At 69.9% G+C, this 2103-nt stretch overlaps 2 protein-coding genes across 2 annotated transcripts in view; both read left to right on the forward strand.

Moving 5' to 3' along the window:
* Nucleotides 1-166: 166 nt before the first annotated feature.
* AURANDRAFT_4915 (hypothetical protein) lies at nt 167-751 on the forward strand (the record flags this gene model as incomplete). Its single annotated transcript, XM_009040399.1, has 1 exon — nt 167-751. A coding segment is annotated over one exon (585 nt), but the record flags the coding sequence as incomplete, so codon positions are not given.
* Nucleotides 752-1414: 663 nt separating this feature from the next.
* AURANDRAFT_65518 (hypothetical protein) overlaps nt 1415-2103 on the forward strand; it is a gene marked incomplete at both ends in the record, with an annotated part of 2978 nt that continues 2289 nt past the window's right edge. The window contains one exon of the mRNA XM_009040440.1: nt 1415-1528. Within this exon, the coding sequence (XP_009038688.1) occupies nt 1415-1528 (114 nt within the window). The remainder of the gene's footprint in view (nt 1529-2103) is intronic.

Here is a 2103-nt window from a genome sequence, read left to right on the forward strand (position 1 = left end):
GCGTATGCGACCGTTTCGACGGGAGGTTTTCTGCTGTGCTTCGAGAACTCGATGAGAGCAATCGATTCGTCCAAAAATCAGCCGAATCGACTTCGATGTGGCCGAGCTAGAGAATTCTCAAGTTTGGTCAGGACCCCCCAAACCAGCGGTTGATTTCCACACAGGCCTGCTGCTCGCGTACAAGGTCCGGCGCCCGGCGAGCTTCTTCCTGCTCCGGGGCAACCACGAGTGCGCGTCCCTGAACCGCATCTACGGCTTCTTCGACGAGTGCAAGCGGCGCTACTCCGTCAAGCTCTGGCGCGTCTTCGGCGACTGCTTCAACTGCATGCCCGTCGCGGCGGTCGTCGGCGACCGGATTCTGTGCATGCACGGCGGCCTGAGCCCCGAGCTCGAGTCGCTGGACCAGATCCGGGCGCTGGCGCGGCCCACGGAGGTGCCCGAGGACGGGCTGCTCTGCGACCTGCTCTGGTCCGACCCGGAGCCGCGCGTCACGGGCTGGGGCTACAACGGCCGCGGCGTGTCCTACACGTTCGGGCCCGACGTCGTCGACGAGTTCCTCGAGCGCCAGGGCCTCGAGCTGATCTGCCGCGCGCACCAGGTCGTCGAGGACGGCTACGAGTTCGCCTGCGGCCGCAAGCTCGTGACCATCTTCTCCGCGCCCAACTACTGCGGCGAGTTCGACAACGCGGGCGGCATGCTCGTCGTCGGCGCGGACCTCCGCTGCTCCTTCAAGATCCTCCGCCCCGTGCGCCCGCCGCCGGCGGACGACGCGCCGACGGACAGCGACCTCAGCGACGACGACGACGCGCCGGACGTCGACGAGGACGCGCTCGCGCGCCTCGCGACGCCCGCGCGCGCGGCCGCCGCCGCGGAGCTCGAGCGCCGCAAGGCCGCCTTCGCGAACCGCGACTCGCCGTCGAGCGCCGGCCGGACGCCGCCGACCTTCGAATTCGCCCACGGCGGCGACGAGCCCCCCGAGCCCGGCGGCGCCATCGTCCTCGACGCCACCGCGGACGGCGCCGCGGGCGACGCGGCCTAACACCTCCGGCGCGTTCCTACTAGCCTAGCCCGGGACGCGGCCTAACACCTCCGGCGCGTTCCTAGTAGCCTCGCGGGCTCGGGGGCCCACAGCGCCCACTAAAGCGGCACTGCGCCGCACCGATCAGCGAGCGCAGGAGCACACCCTGTCCCACCTCTTCTCATGAGTCGCCGCGCCCCCTCCGCCTCACGCCTCGTCTGCTGGTGCGTCCTCGGCGCGTTGTTAATGGCCTGGGCGGCCATCGGCCTCATCACGCTCGGCATCGCCCACACGGAGCGCGTCGTCGGAAGGTATATAGGCGTTGAAGAGCAAGTCATCGCTCACGGAATCATCGTTGGCGAGGTCAAAAACGCGCTCGGACTGAGCGCGCCGCAGATGCCCGAGGAGCATGCAGCCGACGGCTTCGAGAACGACGACGCGGCGCGCGCGGACGCCGCCCGCGCCGACTCGTCGGCCGCGATTCGCGGGTTCGGGTGCGGGCTCGAGACGGTGGGTCAACTTCCCAATAAGCGAGGCAGACCCGTCGTTAATCGGGAAAAGTGCATTTACGGTCGCTACGACGCCGGGGGCGCCTAGTCTTACCCCGGGGACGCAGGGCCGAAGCCGGAGGCGTCGACGGACGCCATTTGCGCCGTCGGCCCCGGCCCCGGCCGGTCGGCCGGCCGGCCGGCCGGTCGTCGTCGTCGTCGTCGTCGTCGTCGTCGTCGTCGCGCGCGCGCGTGGAGATTATAGCGGAGACCAAGTCCATGGCGTCCTCGAACATGTTCTAGACCACCTCCATGAAGCCGCGCAGCGCCCAGGCACCGGTTTTGGTCTCGAGCGCCTCCTTGCCGCGCGAAGCGCGGGAGGAAAAATTCGGCGGGATCCAGTGCGCGTAGCGGTCCAGAACCGGCGCAGCTGCACGTGCCGCTCGCGCGCGGCGTGCAGGAGGTCGCGCCCTCGCCGGAGAACGAGCCTGCTCCGCGCAGCCGCCGCTGCCGCCGCCCGAGAGGCCGCTGCCACAGAGTCGCCGCACCCGCCCCGCGCGCCGCGCGGGAGAAAATTTCGACTTCGTCGCTGGCCAG

This window comes from Aureococcus anophagefferens (genome assembly GCF_000186865.1).
Source record: "Aureococcus anophagefferens unplaced genomic scaffold AURANscaffold_15, whole genome shotgun sequence".
In the NCBI taxonomy this organism is placed as follows: domain Eukaryota; class Pelagophyceae; order Pelagomonadales; family Pelagomonadaceae; genus Aureococcus; species Aureococcus anophagefferens.